The sequence below is a fragment of the Leopardus geoffroyi genome, chromosome A1, assembly GCF_018350155.1.
Source record: "Leopardus geoffroyi isolate Oge1 chromosome A1, O.geoffroyi_Oge1_pat1.0, whole genome shotgun sequence".
NCBI classification, from domain to species: Eukaryota; Metazoa; Chordata; class Mammalia; order Carnivora; family Felidae; genus Leopardus; species Leopardus geoffroyi.
The window spans coordinates 12,168,470-12,188,594 of NC_059326.1; the positions used below are offsets into that span (position 1 = coordinate 12,168,470).

At 44.3% G+C, this 20,125-nt stretch overlaps 1 protein-coding gene and 1 long non-coding RNA gene across 2 annotated transcripts in view; both read right to left on the minus strand.

The window, feature by feature from the left end:
- Nucleotides 1-550: 550 nt before the first annotated feature.
- Nucleotides 551-3,505, minus strand: LOC123599718. Its single transcript, XR_006713344.1, has 2 exons — nucleotides 2,165-3,505; nucleotides 551-955 (listed from the first exon to the last, which is right to left on the minus strand). It is a non-coding gene; the product is annotated as an uncharacterized LOC123599718 (long non-coding RNA).
- A 15,485-nt stretch (nucleotides 3,506-18,990) lies between these two features.
- The window catches only part of STARD13 (StAR related lipid transfer domain containing 13), a 191,084-nt gene continuing 189,949 nt past the window's right edge, over nucleotides 18,991-20,125 (minus strand). Inside the window, exon 14 of the mRNA XM_045473678.1 lies at nucleotides 18,991-20,125. Coding sequence (XP_045329634.1) covers nucleotides 19,996-20,125 — 130 coding nt within the window. The 3' untranslated portion in view covers nucleotides 18,991-19,995.

The following is a 20,125-nucleotide window of genomic DNA, read 5'->3' on the forward strand; positions in this document are numbered from 1 at the left end:
CACAAAAAAATTGTCAGTCAAAGCCAGCGTTTTTGTTTTCTTAGGAACAGCACTGCTATAAGCAGAGAGATTGAATCCCGTTTACCTAGAAGTGAATATCAATAATAAACATTTGTTAAGCCCCATCTTAAAAGGTGTGCTACTATCACCATTTTACAGATGAGACAATTGAGGCTTACAGAGGTTAATACCATGCTAAATTTGAGGCTTACAGAGCAGGGGAGTGGAGGTAAGAGTGGGATCCAAGCAGTCAGGACTGCTCCAGACCTTGTACTCTGAATTTATGTCCATCACGTTTTAAATGGCTGGATGAATGCAAAGCTTCTCTAAGCCCGAGCTAATCAGTCTTGGGAAAATTAGAGGCTCAGAAAGACCCAGCAACTAATATAAGTCATTAGTGACTATTTAAGGTTAGGTTCACATTGCTTTCCTAGGAAAGGTAGCCAACTGATTTACAAGGAGAAGAGAGACAATCGCTGGCTAAGAGAGCTGCACAAGGCCTCTAGAAGGAGAGACTGTAAGTGGCAGATTTATAAGACAAATTACGAGATTGGCAATAAAAAGTGCATTAACCACTCCAGTCCAAACCACTAGTGGGTGGAAAACCAGGAATTATGGTTGCTATGAGGCAGAGCCCACAGTTACAAAGGGCCCAGGTGGAGGACTCTGTGCTTGGGTTTATGTTCTTCTATGACTGTCTGGAGATTCTTCATCCATGTCTATCTTTGAATTTGTGTTTTGTGATGATCCAATGCAATACGCACACGGATGATGCACCAGGTAGCAGCCCGCGTGTGGATGGCAGTGGTCCAGCACAGTCCACGGGCACACAGCAGTTGGCCCAGACCTTCCGTGCACGCCTCAGGGCAGCTCAGCCTTCCCAGGGGTGTGGCCAGGACAGAATCTGGGTCCATCGGTGGTGGGAACGGTGGCAGCAGGAGTGGCAACCACAGATCTGCAAGTTCAAGGAAATGTCAGAGGAAACGTTGAAATAGCATCGTATAAATTCGCATGTAATGTTCCACTTACATGAAACCCATTTGTACAGAGAGATAAATCTTTTAGAAGAAGTTATTCTGTTATAATCCTCAGTTCCCACATGTAATAAAATGTATATCTTGATATAATTTATCAGAAATTTATCTGCATATAATATCTCCAATAATCCCAACAATGTTGTCACAGCATGTAAAATAGGCCCAGTAACAGATGCATATGCAGAAAGAGTCTTCTCAAAATTAAAAATGATAGAAAATATTTTTGTAATCTTGCAAGAGGGACTAATATTGTTTTATATATTTTTAAAAATTTTTTAACGTTTATTTATTATTGAGAGAGAGAGAGACAGAGCATGAGCATGGGAGGGGCAGAGAGAGGAGAAGACCCAGAATCTGAAGGAGGCTCCAGGCTCTGAGCTGTTAGCACAGAGCCTGATGCAGGGCTCAAACCCACAAACCCAGCGAGATCATGACCTGAGCTGAAGTGAGACGCTTAACCGACTGAGCCACCCAGGCGCCCCGGGACTAATATTGTTTTAAATCAATAGCTATTAAAAATAAAGTTGCGGGGCTCCTGGGGGGCTCAGTCGGTTGAGCATCCGACTTCTGTTCAGGTTATGATCTCCTGGTTCGTGGGTTCCGGCCCCGTGTCTGTGCTGACAGTTTGGAGCCTGGAGCCTGCTTTGTTCTGTCTCCCTCTCTCTCTGTTCCTCCCCTGCTCATGCTTTGTCTCTCTCCTTGAAAAATAAATAAACATTAAAAAAACAACAAAAAAAATAAAGTTGCTAGAAGTATGGATTTTGATGTGCCAATAAATTAGCCAAAAAGTCAGAAAAATCATACGATCGATGGAGGTATCACTTTAACAAAGCATAATCATAATGACATGATATACAATGATGACACCAAAATATCATTCTGCAAATTTGCAAGTTTGTGTTGTTACTCCTGCATCGCTGTTACTCCTGTTACTCTTTTGTAGGTAACACAGAACTTTTGAAGGAAAACTTTTATATTTTAGTAGCTTCAGTAGCACTTTTCCCTGCTCTTTCAACGGGAGCTTTCATTTTCATTTTGCATGGGGTCCTTTACATTAGGTATCTGGCCCTGCTCCCAGCAGAAGGAGATGATACTATAGAAGAGACAAAGAGGATGAGGTTCCTTACCAAGCGTCCAGTTTCATTTTTATCCTGATGAAATATATAGCTCCAAGCAGAGGGAGTGGCCAGCTCAGGGCTGGGGTTGAGTGAGTGCTGAGTCAGGTGCTACCTTCTGGCGTCTGGCCAGGGCGAGTCTCGCTTTGGAGGCGGCGTGCTTTCTCTGGTTGCCAAAGTAGCACATTAGGTGCTGGACGGCATTCCAGGCAGAGACAATCCGAGAAGAAGGGAGTGTTTCTTTCCTTAGTCACTCCTCTAGTACAAAGTACTGTATGTTTTATGTCTATTTTTATTCTCATCTTCTTTTCCTTCTCCCCAGAATTAGCGCTGCTTCCAAGGGGAGAGGGAGATGGCAGAGCTTTCTGGTGTCTGTTGTGCTGGGCTGGAGAGCTGGATGTGGGCCTGGCTTTGCCCCTTGTTGAGACCTTTAGAAGCTACTCAAGTCTTTACTTCTTCATTGGTGAAGGATGCAGTGACAGCTGATGCATATTAGTGACACTGCTTTGACTCGTCGCTTTTGTGTCATCAGAGCAAATGTCAACAGCAGGAGAAAGGCAAAAACACGGCAGGATTATTACAACAGTGCTTGGTCATGTACGTGCCCCGAACGGGTCTTGGGGACCTGCAGGGTTCTGTGGACCACACTTTGAGAACCACTGTTCTGTGGCATCGTTTGAAGATGACAGAAGCCCCAGTGTTCAGAGGAGACCCAGGAGCCCGAGAGAGGAAAACCCAGCAGAACACACAGGACAAGCCCCTACATGAAAGATTAAAGTTTGAACCACAACGCAGAAGTATGTCAACGTAGTCAATTATGCTTTGTAAAGACTTTCTGCATGCTTTTTGAACTAAAACTGCTAGCAAATGAATTGGAGGGCAGTAGTGTTAGTGAGACTGTTAGTGACCTGGAAATTCACCTGGAAGTCATATCTTAAAACACAGAGCAAACGAACGAGGACAAGATAATCAGGAGAAAAAAAACTGGATTGTTGGCAGCTGTATCTGGAAGAATTTACATGAGAGTAAAAGAAGATTTAGAGAAGAGAAAAGGAGCAGATGGAGAAGAGGCAATAATTAAACTAATGGAAGAAGAAAATGTCCTCAAGATTAAGAAAGACCTGAATGTGCAAACTGAAACTATTCACAGAGTTCCAAGCAGAAGGAATGAGACAAAAATGTCCCCAAAGCTAGTCTGGAAAATTCTTAAACTCCAAGAATGGAGAGAAACCAGTACCAACTTCTAGACAGAAATAACTGATTGCTTAAAGAATCAATGCCATTCGATGTTTCATATGCAACACCTTAATTTTTTTTTTTAATGTTCATTTGCTTTTCAGAGAGAGAGAGAGAGAGAGAGAGAGACAGAGTGCGAACAGGGGAGGGGCAGAGAGACAGGGAGACACAGAATCCGAAGCAGGCTCCAGGATCCGAGCTGTCAGCACAGAGCCCAACACGGGGCTCGAACCCACGAACCACAAGATCATGACCTGAGCCGAAGTCGGACACTTAACCGACTGAGCCACCCAGGCGCCTCTCAAATGCAACACCTTAAGTGTAAGATGGTGGGTATCTGACCACTGAGAGAAATGAATTGCCACGAAGACCCTTTCTTTTCTGAGCGTGTCAGTCACCTTTCAGGATGGAGGTAAAAGCAAGTGTGCTGTGATCAGTCGTGCAGCTGGGACTCTGGAAGAAGCTCCTAGGAGAGGATAGAGCAGGCCGACCTCCACCCGCTGCCTGTACCACCACTGAAGGAACCAGAGCACGGGGGGGAAGAGAAGCAGCGGTGAGCAATGCGTGCCCAGTGGAACCCAGATGGACAGCAAGAGACCAGGATTGAATACTAGCAACCCCAGATAAGAATTCTTAAAATAGAAAGGAACTATGCAAGGGCAATTCTAAGAATAATCTGGAACTAAAAGTGCTGAACTATTCAAGGGAAATCTAAGAGCTAGGGGTGAAGGAGGAGAAAAGCAATGAAGCAAAGCATTACGAAGATTTAATCTTGGTCTGGATAAGGGCAGAGTTGAGAATAGGAATGAAAATATTCTTAGGAGACTGATCTCATTAGTACGGGCGGCCTTGGCGAAGGAATACATTATATCTTTTGTGTTTTTTTAAAGAAAATTACAGAAATGTGTGTTTTGTTATGAGCCCCGAGAGAGAGGAAGCAAACATTGATGGAATAGAAACTTCCAGCAGAACAACAGTATTCACAAAATGAAAAAGACAATGAAAGGAAATTTATGAAAACCAGCAAAAAATAGCAAAAGGAAAAGGAGACAGCAAAGTAAAGCAAGCTGAATACAAAGTAAGCGGAAAATGGAAGGGATAGAATAAAGCACAAAAAGCACCATGAGGTCAAAAAAGGAAAAAGAGAGAAGTCTGAGAAACACTCACAGCAGGAGAAGCCTGAGGAACATGACAATTACATGAAACGTGGTATCCTGGACAGAGAACAGACATTTGACAAAAAAGCTAAGAGAATCTGGTTTGGTTTTTAGCTTAGTGGGAGAGAAAGACATTACTGTATTATTTATGCAAACAACTATGTAATTACAAATAAGAAAAGTGCAAAGGACAAAAGGACTGTGAGACTGTTTCCCCAACTTAGTTGAGGGTATGAGGGAGGACTTCCTTGGGGAAGTGACTGAAGCTGAGACCTAAGTGTAGATAAGCGTTCCCTAGCCCCTGGGGACAGGTGTGATGAACACTACTACAGAAAAGTTTGGAGGTGGGCAGAGGGAGAGAGGTGGAAAGTGGACCTATTTATCCTAAGCCTATAGCTAGTGTCTACTTTAAGGTGCAGTCACAATTTTTCTATTTATTAAATAGGAACCTATTTATTTACTGACTCCTGAAGAACATGCAGGTTTTTTTTTTTTTTTTTTTTTTTTAACATCCATGCATTACTTACAAAAATAGTTGGTCATGTACTTGACCACACAGAAAACCTTTATCTCAAAAAGGTGATTCAGAAACCTAAAAAACACTGATGATCTCCTAGGAAAACACAAATTATTAAAATGGAAGTAGAAGTACAAACCTTGGGGCGCCTGGGTGGCGCAGTCGGTTAAGCGTCCGACTTCAGCCAGGTCACGATCTCGCGGTCCGTGAGTTCGAGCCCCGCGTCGGGCTCTGGGCTGATGGCTCAGAGCCTGGAGCCTGTTTCTGATTCTGTGTCTCCCTCTCTCTCTCTGCCCCTCCCCCGTTCATACTCTGTCTCTCTCTGTCACAAAAATAAATAAACGTTGAAAAAAAAAAAAAAAAAAAGAAGTACAAACCTTGAATTAGACCAAGCACCATAGAAGACATGATAAAGGTGATTAAAAATGCATTACTGAAAAAAGTTAACAGGATTTGATGATTTCATAGCTGAACACTAAGCTTAACAGGCAAGCCATTCTGAACCATTTAAGACCCTAGAAGAAGACAATTCTCATTGTCTTTATGAAAGCAATCCTGTTACTACAACCTAATAAAAATACTGCAAAAAGGTTGATGTCATTCTAATTAGATGCAAAATATTTTAAATGTGATATTAGCTACAATAATCCAGAAATATGTAAACAGACTAAGAAACTATGGCCAGTAGAGTTAATTGCAGGAATGAAATGTAGGTATCAGGAAATCTAGCAATGTAATTCATTAAATCAACACATTAAAGCCAAAAAATAAATGAACATGCCAAAAGATGCTGCAAAGCCATTTTGATAAACACTCAGGAGTTCTTTCCTTTTTTTATTTTTAAGTTTATTTATTTATTTTGAGAGAGACAGAGACAGCAGAGATGGGGAAGGGGCAGAGAGAGAGGGAGAGAGGAAGAATCCCAAGCAGGCTCCATGCTGTCAGCACAGAGCCTGACATAGGGCTCGGACCCAGGAAGCCGTGAGATCATGACCTGAGCCAAAACCAGGAGCTGGCATTTAACCAAATGAGCCATCCAGGAGCCTTAGGAGTTATTCTTAATAATAACTTTAAGAATATATGTATATGAGGAACCCTCGTAAATATGATATAGACTACAAAACACCAGTAAACATTATCCTAACTAGAAAAACACCCAAATCATTTTAATCGTAATCAGGAACTAGATAAGATTGCTGGCTCTTGTCATTATCATTCAGCATTGTCTTAGAGGTTCCAGCAAAGATAGTAAGGAAAGATAGTAAAATCATTTTAAACACATTTAAAATCATTTAAAAACATTGGAAAGGAAAGGATAAAACTTTCATTTTTTGTTGGTAATATTATATTCTTGGAAAATACAAGAGACATAAGAAAAAAGCACTTGAAATGGTAAGATACAGAGATAGAAAAATGACATACAACAATGAATAGCAGAAATCACCTAAATGTGAACATGGGAAAAATTAATTTGTGGTTGCAATAAAATGTAAGGCAATACTGTGTGAAGAAAAGTATAAAATGCTAACAACAAGATTCAACCTAATGGAAATCGTTCTATGTTCTTCGATATATCCTAAATTCTTAGATTTATAGACTGAATGTAACTAAAATGTTAGATCTCCCCAAATTCACTATATGCATATATATATATAATATTTATAATACATTAATTATGATATATACTACAATTCCAGTTAGAATCACAACACTTAAAAATAATATAAAATGTTCTTAAAGCTTATTTGAAAAAAATGAAAAGTCCAATAATAAGATGTATAAAGAAAGACCTAGTGAGTGCAGATATTAAAACATACCGTACAGCCACTATAATCAAATAAATAGGGCATTGGGTTTTGAAACACATATGGTAGAATAATTGAATGGAAAATCTAGATTCCAAAATACACACTATTTTAATCTATCATGAAGTTTACATTTCATTTCGGTGTGAGAAGAAAGGTACACATTCAACTGGCTATTCATCTGGAAGAAAATAGAAACGTATTTTCTATTTTCTCTCAGCATTTAAATAAATACATCCCAGATAATTGAAGACTTCAGTGTAAAGAACTAGATAAAAAAAATCGAGGAGATAAACGAATTATCTAAATTATAAAAGAACATGTAGGAGCCTCCATATACAGTTTAGGATTTGTGGAGAATGTTCTCACCCAAGACAAGAAACCAACAGCTAGAAAAGATTTAAACAAGGTCAGTGAGGAATTGTAGAGGTCAAAATATATTTGCATCACAGATGACAGATAAAAAGTTAATATCTTTAAAATACCAAGAGTTTCACTAATAGGCAACAGAAAATAAAAATAAATATGAATGGATAATTTAGCCCAAAGTGGGCATAGTGGCCATAAGGTATGGATATTTAAAATCATCTGTAATCAGAGCAGCTGGGTAGCTTAGTTAGTAAAGCGTCAGACTCTTGATTTTGGTTCAGGTCATGATCTCATGGTTCATGGGATGGAGCCCCACATCAGGCTCTGTACTGTCAGCTTGGAGCCTACTTGGGATTCTATCTCCTCTCTTTTTGTGCCCTTCCCTCGCTCATGCTCTCTCTTTCTCTCTCTCTCTCTCTCAAAATAAATAAATAAACATTAAGAAAATAAAATCATCTGTAATCAAAGAAATGCAAATTAAAGTAACAACACAATAACCCTTTACAGCCATGTAATTAACAAAGACAATAGAATGGTAACACTGTTACTCTCTTTGGAGGTAAGGATGCAGAGGAAAAGGTACTGTTGCACTTTGCAAACTGAAATGTGAATCCTTACAGTCCTTTTTATTTTTTTTAGTGTTTATTTATTTATCTTGAGAGAGAGGGCAGGTGCCCATGAGCAGGGGAGGGGCGGGGAGAGAGGAGACAGAAAATCCCAAGCAGGCTCTGGGCTCACAGCAGGACTTTGATCTCATAAATAGTGAGATCATGGTCTGAGCAGCAACCAAGAGTCAGATGCTTAACTGAGCCACCCAGGCGCCCCCTGTTACAGTCATTTTTAAACTGAAGTTTGGCAATATCTTCTAAAAATAAAAATTCACATGCACTTTGATCTACCAATCTCATTCCTAGGCAGCTATTCTGAAGAAATAAAAATACATACCGTAATAATATAATTTCACAAGAATGGTGTATCATGTTTATGACAGCATTATTCATACAGTTAAAATTCTGAAACAAGATGAATTCCCATAAAGAGAGGAATGGTTGAATCAATCTTTAAAATAAAAAAATTTAAATATCATAAAACATTATGCAGCCATTAAAAAGAATGAATTATAGCAAAATCAGTGGACTCCGTTAGGATTTCTATGAAGTATCATTGAGAAAATCTAACTGCAGAAATGTATTAACACTGCATTTCTGTAAATAATACTAATAAACGATGACCAAAGTATGTCATAATGTTGTTTGCGAATGTGTGCACTTGTTTACAAGGCTAGGTTAACACAGAATACTTAGTGTGGTTTGGGAAGGAAGGAGGGTAGGAGGGGGAGGGGAAGGGAAAGGGAGGGGAGAGGAAGAAAGGAGGGACTGAGGGCTGGGGGAGGGAGGAAGGAAGGAATAAATGAGGGAGGTAGGGAGGGATCTGAACTATTTAAAAAGCCAGCATGATCTCCATTTATGTTCTCTTTGTGGAATAAAAACAAATAAAAGACTGCTGGGTTACCAATAGGCAAGCTTTCAGTCACTTTTCCATGAGACCTGACTTTTCTACCTTATTGTTCCTGTGGCTACTATTCTGTTAGCAATTATGTTGCACTTGGCACACTGGGGAGAGTTCTTTTTCATCTTTCCAGCCTATTAAATAAACAGGCACTCCATGTTTCTTTATCACTCCATTTGTCAGGTGGTGTTTGTGCCACATAAAAAGACAGAACATTGCACAACCGTTTTGCCATGCTTGACAGTTTAACGTACCTGCCAATTGGTGTGCCAGCTCCATATTTTAAATATTTTAATTAAACAAAAATAGAAATCTATACAAGTAACTTCTGAATAGCTGCATTTCTCTTAAGTCCTCGGGTTATAGCAGGGTATAGCGTATTAAGAAGAGAAGCAGGAACCCATGCCTGTAAAGAGCTTTGCATAATAATTCTTGATTGTGGGAATGCCCATAAAACCAGGAGACTAAATCTTCAAGGCCATCTACTCATTAGGGAAATAAAGAGCAGCCACAGGGCGTGTCACTGCCTTCCTCAGTCTACCTCAAATGCAATCCTGCTCCCCTTCCCCAGATTTTCTACTTGTTGGCTTATTCCTTCTCCTCTTGGGCCATCATCTGCCTGGTTCCCTTGACTTTTGTCTTGTGATCTCTTTGAAGCCTTCCTTCTCTCCATATCCATGGAGATCACACAGTTAGTTTAAAATCCACTGTTACGTTAACTGACCTTTATAGCAAAGGTAGGTTTCAATGACCCTTTACACAGATCTGAACAGGAAGTCAGTACTCACAAAGCTAAGTGGATAGAACAAATCCAGTCCAAAATGTCTTGGGATTTCTTCATAGGGAGAATTCATATTCTTGTCTTCTGCAAATGCTCTCGTATCAAACTCCTATCACACTCCTCCCTTGCCTGTCTCTAGTGTAGCAACTGAGTATTTTGACAGGAACTTTTTTTTTTTTTTTGGTATTAGAAACAGAAAATAATTCATTGCATCACTTTGGTATTCACACTCATGTGGAAGCCTGGAGGTTCAAGATGGAATATTAGAAGACAAATCTTTCATAGCTTGTCCTCCAAAAAAAGAAAACAGGCTTTGGGAAATTTCAGGTTTCTCAGAAACTACACTTGACATACTGCTAAGCACTGTTCTGTTCCTGTAGAGACGGACAATTATGGGGAAATAATTTTGGGGAGCATGGCCACACTAAATGATAATGACCAAAGACGCCCTGGTGAATTGTGCCATTTTGCGTGACCTTGTACTTGATCTAAATATCAGAGGCGTTAAAACACCAAGAAGAATGGCTACCACCACTTTAATTTGCCTAACGGTGCCCCGAGCACCAGTTCTTTGAAAACAGCTTGGTTTCCAGGCTGAGGTTACCATGGGGACTCAGTCTTTTGCAGCCCTCAGATGGCCATTCTTGAGGACTCTGCTGAATTTATGGGCTCTTGTTTTTGAGAATGTCTGACCATGCAAATGTTCCTTATGGTTGGAAATAGTAATTCTCTAAAACTGCTTGTGACCTCCTAAGGCATTGCCTGATGAATCAGAGGTGTTTGCTTAGTTGCTCAGGGAGGCCCAGGGTGCAGAGGAACAGGCACGGCATGCTGTTTTCTGTGACCTGGACGCCCCCTCTGAGGCTGTTCCCACCCAGCGGTTTCCCGATCCCTCCTCCCAGCATCTGGGTTTGCTGCTCTGCTCTGAGGACTAAACCAGCTTCCAACCCTGCCTGCACATTATCTTCCGATGGGGCCCCCTGGCGTGGGAGCAAAATCCTCCTTGGAAGGAAGTGAGATCCGTGAACACAGAGCAGAATTGAGACAGGAGAAAGGGGCGCTCATGGCCTCTGTCCTCTCAGGGACAGGCCACTGACAGGAGAACCAGACTGGAAGCCCACCGCCCAGATTTCTCTCTTTCCCAGGCAGACCTTGATGAGCATTCCCAGTGTTTACCTCTGAGATTTCCTTTCTTGTGGTTCCACTGCTGACAACTGCACATGTGGGCAGAACATTCTTTCTGGTTTCATAGAATCAGCGTCTAGTCACTTTGAACTGGGAGCTGTTTTTTTCTTTTGAAGGTAACCACCTTTTTTGCCTGACCCCCTGGTCGTGCCTCTCAAAGGTTCACCCCTTTCATGCCTAAGTTTGAGGGGTTCTGAGTACGGATCCTCTCTCCCCGCCAGTGCTGGCCAACGTCTCCGGCTGGGAAGGAATGCATCTGAATTTCTTTTCCCCTGTTCTCCTCCTATTGGCCCCTAGAAGGTGTGTTCATTTAGCACATTTTTCTTCCTCACTCTTAGGGTGGAAGCTGGAAAAGGAAAAGAGCGCAAGAAAGCAGAAAGCATAGCCCTAGAGGATTTCAGACGGGGGGTTAGGGAGAGAGTGCCAAAATATGTTCCCTGTCTCACCCTCTTCAAGAACACGAGCGAGTAGAGTTTGGAATTGTTCTGCCTTGTTTTGGGCATAACCCCTGTGATTATTCCAATCCCTGTGATTATTTAAACTGCAGATTTGAAATAATCAATGATAGCAGAGTGATTATAAAAAGTGAGGACCAAAATTTGAGTTAATTGAATTTTATCATTTCCTCCGATCACTTGGAAATTCTATTTTTGCTTTAAGTTGAAAACAGTGAACAGGGGCGCCTGGGTGGCGCAGTCGGTTGAGCGTCCGACTTCAGCCAGGTCACGATCTCGCGGTCCGTGAGTTCGAGCCCCGCGTCGGGCTCTGGGCTGATGGCTCAGAGCCTGGTGCCTGTTTCCGATTCTGTGTCTCCCTCTCTCTCTGCCCCTCCCCCGTTCATGCTCTGTCTCTCTCTGTCCCAAAAATAAATAAACGTTGAAAAAAAAAAAAAAAATTAAAAAAAAAAAAAAAAAAAAAAAAAAAAGAAAACAGTGAACAACATTTAACACTGTGAATGACTTCACCCCATCCAAAACATGGACAATAACAAGTGTTGATGAGGATGTGGAGGAATTGGAACCGTCGTGCATTGTTGTCAGACGGGCAAAATGGTGCCACCGCTTTGGGACACGCTTTGCCATTTCCCTTAAAAGTTAGATAAACCACATACCGGGTGGTCCAGCAATTCCACTTCTAGGTGTCTATCTAAGAGCAACGAAAACCTACCCGCATGCTTACTCTGCCATTTATACCACCGTCCATTTGTTAGAAGCAGCTCACTAAATACAGCCCACATTCAAGGAGAGGAGAATTAAGCTCTGCTTCTTGAAGGGAAAAGCACCAAACACTTTGTGGACATATTTTATTTATTTTTTATTTTTGTTAATATTTATTTATTTTTGAGAAAGAGAGAGAGGGAGAGCAGGGTAGGAGCAGAGAGAGGGAGACACAGAATCCAAAGCAGGCTCCAGGCTCTGAGCTGTCAGCCCAGAGCCCAACATGGCGGCTCACATGAGAGAGGAACCACCCTGCTCGTTAAGGGAAGTGGCACAGCAAAGATCGGGTGGCCTGGATTTGAAGTCCAGTCCTGGCTGAGTGATGTCAAGAAGGTCACTTGTCCTCTCTGGGCCTCGGCTTGCTCTTTATTAAAATTGGAAGTGATAGTATGTGTTTCATTGGATTATTGTGAGGCTCAATACATCAATGCCGCATACCTCTGCACATATATGTGAACGTGTAGGAAGATTCTTTGGCGTTCCGCAAGACCTCAGTGCATACAGTTGTTGTGGGCTTCTTTCTCCTTGGCAGGGAGTTGATTCCACGTGTGGTTGGGGCTGGTCTGAGGCAGGAGGATAAAGAGCATAGAGCGTCTGGGGAATCGTCCCCTGATGTGTATACTTCCAGGTCTGAAGTTCTGGTTCATGGTGATGCCCCCCATTAAGCTTCTCAATTCCACCTGGACAAGGCTATGGAGAACCGCCACGCCCACCTGCCACTTGGTTGGATTTTCTTTTTGTTGAGCAGAGTACAAGTAATTTTAGCCTTGGATCCCTCTCCTAGCCTCGACTCCCTGGTCACTGTGTGATGGCCTTAACCCTGTACGGGCACTACTGTCCCTGGGAGATGCTCTTCCTGATTTGCCCAGCTCACAATGTCACCTTGAACACTCGATTTCCGATCTCTGCGTGACATCTTGGCACCGGAATGTGGGGCTGTGAGGAACTGTTTGTTTTACACTCCCCAATCCTTGAACAAAAATTACAAAGCATTCAACTGTCTTCTCAAAAATTGCCCTTCTCGTCCTTATTCAGTTCCATGAAGCGACAGCTGTTGCTGTGCGTACGATTGTTTAAAATTCTTTCAATTCACGTGCAGGAATCCCGCTTGATGCCTGCTTTGCGATAATCTGATCCCTGAACGGTAACTGGCTCATCAGGACTGTAGGGGAGGGGGGCTCTGTGCAAAACGAATTTGGGGATGTACAGGGGAGAGTCGGATGGACATACCGCCTTCTGAAAAATGAGCAATGCAGCGAGACAACTGTAGGCTTTGTAGAAAGGCTGCGTCTCGGGGCTGATGCTTCCACTGAGTCAGCTGCTGTTTCTCGTGCTTTGTACGTGGACTGTGTTTTGTACTGGACCCACTGCAAACGGACAGAAAACCAGGAAGAAATTTGCTCTCCTTTGCCACTTGCAAGTTGCTTCTGAGTGGAACAGTCCGTTTCGTTCACTTTCCAGAATAGGAGCACTGCTCTGGAGCGAGTGTTCCTTATGCTTGGTGTCCAGAGGGCGGCTCCAGCAGATCCCAGCGATGGGTCATCCCCAGTGGCTGCTCCTCCGAGCGCATGGCTCCTTTCAGACGATTGGAGAGTTTGCTTTTTCCAAAATAATCCGAACCGTCCATCTCCACGGAAGACAGCACAGTCTATCTGCCAGTTATGCCTGGTTTCCTTTTTCTTTTCCCCTCACGATGAGGACTAACAGAGAGCCTAAAGGATTCTGAGGAAAACCAGTGACTGCTCCCCAATCCAGCCATCTTATTTGTGTGTGTGTGTGTGTGTGTGTGTGTGCCGTGCCCCCCAGTTTGGCACTTTCTTACCTGATGTCTTCAACTCTTGTCCCCTTGAAGCATGTCCTGCCAACAGGGCGTTGCCCCACCAACCCCGGGACAGGCTCTTTCCCTTGGCTGCCGCCTCAAGCGTGTGATGTGGGCATTCTCTTGGGTCCTCCTTGGGCACACGGTTCCTGACAAAGCTGTGCATTACGGACTTTAGACGACATGGATGTCAGGCACCGTCTTTGGGAGTTCTCAGAAAATGCCTCGGGGGCTTAGAAACCAAAGGCGAGGGGGATTTTCAGAGAAGAAAGATCAGATTTAGACAGCTTTGAAGCGGTGGAAGGGGGGAGGGCAAGGTGAGGGAAGGGCCAGGTAGGAGGAGGCTGCCAGGAAGACCCCTTCTGAATCAAGGCAGAGCTCCCCCATCCCTCAGGGTCCAAGAAAGGTGCAGCGTCCCAGCTTCCCGGGAGAGTAAGGCCCGCGCAGAGAAGCAATCCTCCTGCCCACCCCAGTTACCCTGGAACAAGATCAGATCCACTGTCGGGTTTAGGCTTTATTTCACACGGTAGTGTCATTTCAGCCTCTTCCTAACTCCAAAAATAGCTGGCACCGACCTGCCGCTGCCTGAAATCCCTGTGCCCCCTGATTCCCAATAAAGAGATAAAAGGCTTAATTATGCAAATCTCTGGCGGAGGAGCTCGGGCTGAAACTCATTCATATTAAAATGTCATCAATCAGCTTTGCAGCGGTGGGATGACTGACACCAGCCGTGGCGGAGGCTGTCTGCAAGAGGCGGCCCTGGAGCCTGGATGTGAGGCAGGCACCGGGAAGGGAAGGCGAGGACGCCCCGTTCCAGGGCTGGCTGTGGCTGCCGGCTGGCTCTTCTGCTATGCCCGCCAGCATCAACGTGGTGGTGTTTCCTCTGAGATAAACCGGATTTAGGGCAGTGAATCAACGAAGTTCTGCTGTGTGATTATTGTCCGGCGTCCAGAGGGTTGAGTTGCACCCTCGGATGCGTCGCCGAAATGGAGTTGGGACTCATTCTTTTGGCCAAGCAGTGCCAGCTGTTCGTCACATTATGAAGGCTCGGGGTGGGGGAGGCTGGTGAAGAGAGGTGGGCTTGGGACCAGGCAGGCCCTTCCCTGCAGGCGAAGACGTCCGCCTGTCTCAGAGTGGACAGGCTCAGCTGGCAGGGGTGAGGCGGGGCAGGCCGGAGCGCTGGGGGCCTCTGAGGTCAGGTTGGGGTCAGTGGGCCAGAAGACAAACCACTTTCAGGTGCAGCTTTAAGTTATGCCTTATTTTGAACTTCTCCCCACGATACTGGTGGAGACTTACTGTAAGGGACAGCCTGGCCTCAGACAGTTGTGCTGTGGGGATTTAGGGAAGAATTGGGGGCAGCTCCATACAGAGGCACCGAGAGGAGAACCGGGTTTTCCCCACCGAGACCCCCCAAAAGGTCAGTGTGACAGGAGCAGAAAGGAGATGTGCGGAGCCGGGCAGTGAGCTGAGGAGGTCACGGTCAGCAGGGGTGGCTGCTGTGTGGGGTGCGATGAGGGCACCAAAGCCGATGAACAGAAGCCTGCCCCTGACCACACCGGAGACCTGGTCTCCAGAACTCCCTGGAGTACCTGGGGACCTTTGAGACGTGCTACTATCTGGGAACCAGAAAGCAGGGCCCTCACGATCATTCAGGCGTAAGAAGAAGATGTTACGGTCTGGGACATGTGGGTTTCTAACATCTGTGCCTCCCTGCTCTCCTTACTTCCTGACCGGCTTGGGAGATGCAGCCATTCTGTCTGAGCAAGTGTTGTTCTCAGGGGATTCATTTGTCTGGTGTTGCGTTTTATTTATTTTAAGAGAGAGAGTGAGTGAGAGTGAGTGAGCGAGCGCCAGGGAGAGGCAGAGAGAAAGGAGAGGGAGAATCCCAAGCAGGCTCCATGCTGTCAGTGTGGAGCCCCATCCGGGGTTCGAACTCCTGAACCGTGGTATCCTGACCTGAGCTGAAATCAAGAGTGGGACCCTTACCTGGCTGAGCCTCCCGAGTGCCCCTGTACTTCTTTTGCTTCTCAAGGAATAGGTCTCTGCAAATTGATTAATCGATCATTCCTACCACTGTAATTTTAGAAACTCTAGTGGAGCGGGAGAGAAAAATAGGGTGTCTGTTTGAGTAGTTCTCTACCCCAGCCCTCAGTAAGGTTTTTCTGGACTACCTGATCTATCTCCTGCCTTTTTTTTTTTTTTTTCCTCTATAGAGCTTACATGGCCAATTATTTATCTTGTTTCTTGGCTATTTTTCCCACTAGACCAAAAGCTTCATGAAAACAGGGATTTTTTGCCTCTTTTGTTCACTGTTTTATTGACTAAGAGTCTAGAACAGTGTCTTGCACTGTGCTCTATACATATTTACTGATTGAATTAACTAATCAAACTTTTATTTGCTGTGAGCAAATATTTGTTATTTGACGGTATTTGTTAATTTCAGAAATAGCCACGTTTAACTTCTTGGGACACCAGCGAATTCTCCGTTCTTTGTTGGAGAGGTGAAGTAGTCAAAGCACAGAATGGAAGTTATTTCATTAGCTTTGGAAAACTTTACACAATGTCCCTATGTGATGACTTCCTTGTCTATGGCTTCTGTCCTCCTAATGCCCACTTTATTTTAACAATATTTATGGGATAATATAGCAGGAAGTCTAAGATCTAGAGTTTCAACCATGCCCTCAAGAGCTTACAATCTAGTAGAAGAGCTAGCTTTATTGCGAACTAATGACATGCAATGTGATTCGTGCAATAAGAGAAATATGGAAAGAAACGGGTGGATTCAAGAGGGATGCTCAGGAAAGTCCATGCCCAAATAGGGCTTTGAAGAATAAAGAAGTTATCACGTGACCAACAAGAGGGAGAGAAGGTCAATGCAACATCACAGAGATGTGAAACAGTGGTTTGGTATCACTGGGCCAGTAAGCATATGGACAGAAGAGGCAGGAATGACAAAACTGAGGTGACCTAAGGGACACAGCTTCAGCTTGGGCACCGGTCACTCTCTTGGGTTTCAGTCCTGTGTGTTGAACTGGCTGGTGGGCACCTCCACCGGGATGGCTCCCAGCCATTGCAAGCACTACACGATCAGAGCCCAACTGACCACCTTTTCCAACATGGTTCCCTCCCTGCCCCGCTCCCCTCTCAAACGTGCTCTTCCTCTTCCTTTTCCCTGTATCAATTAAAGGACAAACCACAAAGTAGAAACTCAGAGTAGTCTGTAGCTACTTCCATTTCTCCATCCTTCTGCAACCAACTGATACATAAATCTTATGAATTCCACTCAGAAATATCCTTAAAAATCTCTCTACTTCTGTCCCCACAAATATTGTCCACCGGGACTGGTGACCACAGCCTTCTGCTGGACTTTCCACCGTCACACTGCTCTTCGTCACTCCAGGCTGCCCTCATCTCAGCCGCTAGTCATTCTCATGGCTGTTACCTTCTGGAAGCTTCTCCTCAGCACCCATTAGGTCCTGGGCTAATTAGAAAAGGACAGATTCCAGTCTGGCCTATGGGAGGGGTCTTAGGTACATGTCTTGGCCATGCTGGAGTTGAGGGAGGATGCAAAGGGACAGGTCAAGCTCCCTTCACACAGATTAGAGAGGCCTTCTCTCAGTTAGCAAGTGGTCTGGGGTTAGACCTCGCTCATCACCAGAACCAGCCTACCCCCTGCGACAAGCAATGGGCATTACAACAAGAGAGGGAGAAGTCAGGCCACCAGCCTGGCCTTTCCTGCTGATTTGTTGGAGTTTGTCCTTGGAGATCTCACCAGTAAGCTCACCATACCAGCTCTTGGCATCTTTAGATCATATGGCACCCAGACTGATCTGGAGCTCCCTGGGTCTTGGCATTTTGGTTTGAAAGTGTCTTCTCTGAGGGTGTCGAATGAACACTACATTTACATAAATACTTCTGCAAGTAACAAGGAACAGGGGAAAGCAACATGTTCTAGAATGAAAGGAAAAGCAAGTTATCATGGATTGGTATCAGCTCAGGAAGGCCAGTGGTAGCAATCACTTTATTTCTCTCCAAGGAGAAACCAAAAGGAAGAGGGAAAGGCAAAGATGGGGGTGTCTTCGTATCCCTGCTCCTGCATATAAGAACATGCCAATTCTCTTTTAGCCCATTTTCAGTCTCTGCCATCAGAACAAATGTGAATCCACCTCTCTGCTTTTTGGCTCAATACAGAAAGCCCAACGTCCCAGAAAGCCCAGCTGAACAATTCCTGGCTCGTGAGCATCCAGCTTTATCTCCTGCTCCACTCACTCCTATCCTCTGTACCCTCTGACCTCGGCCTGAGCCACACCCGACTTCTACCTGATGCCCAAGCCCGTCCTTTCCCTTCACATCCTAGGTTTTCCATGTGCCAGTCCCTTTGTCACTCTTCTGAAGTCGCTGGGGGTCACCACCACCTCTGGGCTTCATAGACTTTGCAGTAACTTACTACTGGGTATCGTATATATATTCATCCTCATTACTTACAGAATCTGCATTTGCAAATTCACCCACTTTTCAAAACTTACTTGTAACCCTCAAATCAATACTCACTGCTCTTTCCTGGTCATTCTTGGCACAGAACTGGAGTCACCGACGTTCATGCACATTCCCCGCTGAGACCAAGCAAATGTGACCTCTGCCTTCCTGATTCAGCTCTCATGCCGTAAAGAAGTATCCTTTTCACGGTGTATTCAGTACCACGTTTTCCCCCTTTTTGAGCTTTTTGTTAGTGATTTTGCTGTTTAAAATGGCCCCCAGGTATAGTGCTGAAGGGCTGTCTAGTGTTCCTGAAATCAAGAAAGCCGGAATGTGCCTTACAGAGAAAATATGTGTGTCAGATAAGATTTGTTTAGCCAAGAATTTTAGTGCTGTTGGCTGTGAGTTCCATGTTAATGAATTGACCGTATGGTACATCTAGAAAAAGAAAGAGGAAATGCACCGATCTGTAAGTGAGGCGACTCTGGAAAGTAACACTGATAATGCATGATGAAGTTATAGAAAAGATGGAAAGCATCTAAATTTGTGGATTCCTGAGATGATGGCCCATTAAAAAAAAAAAAAGGTAATAAAGCATTGTTGTGAGGCTGAAAGCCTAAGAAATCTACAGTCACATTACTCGGGGTCAGGAAAATATTAAGCCTTTCTTGACTGTTGTTTTCCTATAAAGAAATACCGTAGCTCAATCATTATTAGTAAGAAATAGATATTGAGTAAGGCATGTTTAAACAGAAATTCACATAGAATAAGGCTTATGTATTTATTGGTTGACACAAATGTTGTGAGCAGAGGCTCCTGGGAACCTGCCCCTATATTTCTGTCAGGAGCAGTGGTCTGGTACTCGCTAATTCAGTTCACGGTGACTTTAACGAACAGAACTGCTACAAGTAACAAGAAAGGACTGCTGCTTATCACTGTTTCTGTTCCACACCGTCTTCTCTGCAGCCACACCTCTGCCTGCCCAGTGTCCCAGCCCCCTCCAATGTCGTGTGGATGTGGACCGCACGTGTGAACAAACGTCCTCTGCGGGAAATTTTGCTGCAGAGGAACAGCACTACTTGGGATTTTGAGCCTCATCTGGGCACAGGGGCATGTGGGTTAGGAGACATCTGGGTGGCCTGTTGGGTGGGGTTGCTAGAATGGAAGTAAACACTCTCCAGAGGATGTAGTCGGCCGGGGGCGAAGGCATGTGCAACATTGCATGCTGTCCGTTGTTCAAACTTGCTGGCTTTGCAGTGTTACAGAGCTGTGACTGCAAGTGTTTATTTCCTAACTCGTTGTTCGGTCAGCACACGCTGATTTTGCTTTTGTGTCAGCATGTGCCACTGCCCTTAGCTGGGGTCTATTTCATCCCTGTACATCACCTTCCTGAGAAGAAGACATACAACCGGTTTTTGTGCGGCCAAATATCAAGAGCCAGCAGAGCAACGTCATCCCTGAGAATTTCAAGACGTATGCTTGCCATCAGGTTTGAATTCATATGGTCTGGGGGCTCAGGATGTTTGTAGCCGGTGGCCGCCAGAATGACCGCCGTGTTCTCTTCTTTCCCATAGGGGGCAAGTGAAATTCCTCCTTTGGCTAGGACAGGAAACCTTTCACGAAACGGGGGAAGGCATGAGAGGGACGAGCAGAGGGCAGGGTTTGGATAATTTTTATGCGGGCATATGGTCTCTTGGGCTGCTGTGCCTTTTGCAGCCTGTAGCCGAGACTACCAGGGAGCTTCTGCTTAACTTAATGAGGAGCTACTTTAGTTATTTGTTAGAAGTAAAGCAGAGAACAAATAGAGTGAAGGCCAGAGGCTCGGGGTCAGACGTGGCTACTCTTCGTGGCCCAGTGGTGCAGCCAGAAGTCCCTTCATCATATCTCAATTTCTCGTCTACC